This window comes from Tenrec ecaudatus, chromosome 1 (genome assembly GCF_050624435.1).
Source record: "Tenrec ecaudatus isolate mTenEca1 chromosome 1, mTenEca1.hap1, whole genome shotgun sequence".
NCBI lineage: Eukaryota > Metazoa > Chordata > Mammalia > Afrosoricida > Tenrecidae > Tenrec > Tenrec ecaudatus.
Window position 1 is genome coordinate 7,436,983 of NC_134530.1, and position 3,811 is coordinate 7,440,793.

At 39.0% G+C, this 3,811-nt stretch overlaps 1 protein-coding gene across 1 annotated transcript; it reads left to right on the forward strand.

The window, feature by feature from the left end:
• The first annotated feature begins 2,056 nt into the window (after positions 1-2,056).
• On the forward strand, positions 2,057-3,563 carry LOC142430847 (olfactory receptor 7G3-like). The gene is made up of 2 exons (XM_075535876.1): positions 2,057-2,079; positions 2,612-3,563. Exons 1-2 carry the CDS (start codon positions 2,057-2,059, stop codon positions 3,561-3,563), a joined length of 975 nt encoding a protein of 324 aa, XP_075391991.1.
• Positions 3,564-3,811: the final 248 nt, after the last annotated feature.

A 3,811-nucleotide genomic window follows, 5' to 3' on the forward strand; every position in this document is an offset into this window, starting at 1 on the left:
TCTGAAAACTTTCTCATTCCCAAACCAAGTGGTAGAGCTGGGAACAGCCTCACGTGTCTGATTACAAACCTTCTAGTAAATTACTGATTCTGTTAGGGTTGATTGTTGTCATGCCCCATGCTTAGGGCCTAGATGTTCCTGTTGGTGAAACAGGGTTTGACTAGGGCCATTGACCCTAAAAAAGAATCTTCATGAGCTGCTCCTGAATGGGATTCCTTTGAAAGTTTGTTCTAAATAATTGGCACATAAGCCAAAAATATTGCTAATTATATAAATACTCCAAGACGTATGCAATCAAGCCTTGCCAGCTTTTGAGAATCTAGTGATCAAATTCACAAGGGTCTCATCTTAACACAGGGAATAGAAATAGATGGCATAAAATCTCAGGAATTCTAGAGGACCCAGTGAACAAAGATACTGACCTAGTTAGATTTTCATGGGATAAACCAGAAATAAGAGTAGGAGGATCTGAAATTCCATTATTAATTTTGATGATTTCTTTTCCTAACATGATCTGGTAATTGTAGAATGAAGACAATGACTGAAAACAAAAAGGGAATATGGATTGGGTCAATCCACTGAGTAGCGAGGATTAATCATCTCTGCCACAAGTAGAGGGAGTGACATGCCATCATCTGCCATAAGCAGTGGGAACAAAATTAAGGCATTGAATTCATGGGAAATCCAGGAAGGCCATTAAAAAGGGAAATATAATAAACTAAAAGTAATCATCCTTTAATTAAGATTATTCATTACTCCTCTAAGTTTACAACTTGAAATTGGATGCTGCTTTATTGATTGCTATTCATGTGAAAATATAATAATATTAAAACACCAAAGAATGTTTATGTACTTACTTCATAAATTACTGTATTTGATATTATAAGGTTTTTCTAAAAATATTATCATGATCATCACATATAAAAAAGATACTCTGGTGGCATCATGGATTAAATATTGGACTGCTAACCATGAGGACAGTGGTTCAGACCCAGTAGCTGCTTGCGATGAGAAAAATGAGGCTGTTTATGCTGTAAAGATTTACAGAGGTCTTGGGGTACTTAATTTGCTCCAGATAATTTCCCCCTCCTATTGCTGACTTAGCAAGCGTCTACTCCCCTCTTCCTACTACTTCCATCTACTCCCCTCTTCCTACCAAGCAACTTGAATGCCTGTTTATTTCTTACTTTAAGATTCTAGTTGGGTGCACTTACAAATTAATTCTATTTTCTTAAGTGATTTAAAGAACATATCCTTTTTATTTTTACGCCCCCCCCAATTCCTATGTTTTCCAGAAAAGTGGAAGAACATATCATTTTAGAGAGTCAATTTTTATTTTGGTTGGGTCGTATTTCTTTGGAATGGGTACAAATATGGATCTCTTCCAATCATGGATCTGAAGAGCCTAGAGAAGAATGGAGATACCAGAGCACCTAATTGTGTAACCACAACTATGCAATACGGCATGGTTTAAAATCAGGAAAAGTGTGTGCTCAGGATTGTGTACTTTCTCCATACATATTCAGTGTTAGCAAATAATCAGAGAAGCTAGAGTATATGAAAAAGAATGTAGTATCAGGATTGGAGGGAGCCTTAAAAACAACTGCAATATGCAGATAACAGCCTTGCTTCTTGAAAGAGAGGAGGACTTGAAGCACTTGCGGGTAAAGATGAAAGATTGCGACCTTCAGTATAGTTTATAACTCAATGTCAAGGAAACAAAATCCTCACAAGGGAGAAAAGAGTGAGGATGACAAGGATTTTGTCTTGCTTCGGTCTACAATCTAGGTTCATGAAAGCAGCCATCAAATGATTAATCAATATATTGCGTTGTTTAAATTTGCTGCACAAGACCTCTCTACAGTTGGGAATTTCCCTAATTCCCCACATTCTGAATCTTGTAATGAGGGTGTTGCCCCAGCAATCTCCACATTCAGCAAATCCTTCAACTAAGTCTGACTAAGGCATTAGAGAACTAATCCTCTAAAACACCTATTAACCATCAGATGATTTAGATATTTTGCTGATTTAATGAGCTTTTCTATAAAGAAATTAAATGGTATTTCATAATGTACTCCGGTTAGTTGACAAATGCAGAAAAAAGATTAGGCACTTAAGGAACTTTTAAAAATATGTGATAAGAAGAGTGGGTGAAGGGAGACATCAGACAGGGAAATATATAACAAAATAATAATTTATAAATTGTCAAGGGCTCATGAGGGAGGGGCAGCAGGGGGAAAGGGGTTAAAATGAGGACCTGATGCCAGGTGCTTAAGTGGAGTGCAAATGTTTTGAAAATGATGAGGGCAATGAATGTAAAGATGTGCTTTACACAATTGATGGATATATGGATTGCAATAAGAGTTGAATGAGCCCTAATAAAACGATTAAAAAAGAAAGGTGGTGGGAAGAGGATAGAAAAAATGAGAGTGTAGGAAGAAAGACAACACAGAGAAAGATGAACTAGAGGGCGGTAATCACAGAAAAAACACTCAGTCCATTGCACAGTATATGCTAGTGTTTTCCTCTGAAGTATATGTTAGCGTGTTTCTTCCAAATAAGACATCTTTGTGCATCTGTTTTGCCTATTCCCTCTCTTTCCTCCCACCAGGATCATTGATAACATGGAAACAGGAAACCAAACAGCTGTAACAGAATTCTTCCTCTTGGGCCTTTCCCAGAATCCAGCACTGCAGCCCTTCCTCTTTGGGACGTTCCTGACCATGTACCTGATCACCGTGTCTGGGAACCTGCTCATCATCCTGGCCATCAGCTCCAACCCCCATCTCCACACCCCCATGTACTTCTTCCTCTCCAACCTGTCCCTCACTGACATTTGTTTCTGCACCACCACAATCATTAAGATGCTGGTGAACATCCAGACTCAGAGTAAATCCATCAGTTACACAGGCTGCCTCACCCAGATCTGCTTTGTGTTGATCTTTGCCTGTTTGGAAAATTGCCTCCTTGCAGTAATGGCCTATGATCGCTATGTGGCCATTTGTCATCCACTGAGGTACATGGCCATCATCAACCCCCACCTCTGTGCCCTGCTCATTCTACTTTCCTTGTGCATTAGCATGGTGAATGCCCTGCTCCACAGTTTGATGATGTTGTGTGTGTCCTTCTGCACAGACCTGGAAATTCCCCAGTTTTTCTGTGAACTCTCTCAGGTCCTCAAGCTTGCCTGTTCTGATACCCTCTTGAATAACATCCTGCTGTATTTCATGACTAGCGTTTTGGGTGGGGGACCCTTTCTTGGGATTATTTTCTCTTATATGCAAATTGTTTCTTCCATCTTAAAAATGCCATCAACTGGTGGAAGATATAAAGCTTTTTCTACCTGTGGGTCTCACCTCTCGGTGGTTTCCTTATTCTATGGGACTTGCTTTAGCGTCTATCTCAGCAGTGCAGCTTCTCTCTCGTCTCAAAAGAGTACAATTGCCTCGGTGATGTACACGGTGGTCACCCCTTTGCTGAACCCTTTCATCTACAGTCTGAGGAACAAGGACATGATGGGGGCTTTGAGGAAACTCATCTTGAGAACGTGCTCTTTCCATTGATGTATTACTTTTGTGGCTTAAGTTATTAAATTATATCAGAACAAAATAAGTAATATTGATTCAGAAATTCTGTAATAAGTCCCTTGTTGTAGGAATTCAGATATTATATTGGTTTGTGGTAAAACATCTCTTCACTTTTTTTCTTATTCCTACCTCTTTTGTATAATCACTGTGTGGTTTGCTTTGAACTGAAAACTTAAAATTTTCTGGTTCTCCTTCACACAGAGAAACTGTAGAAGAAAAATTCT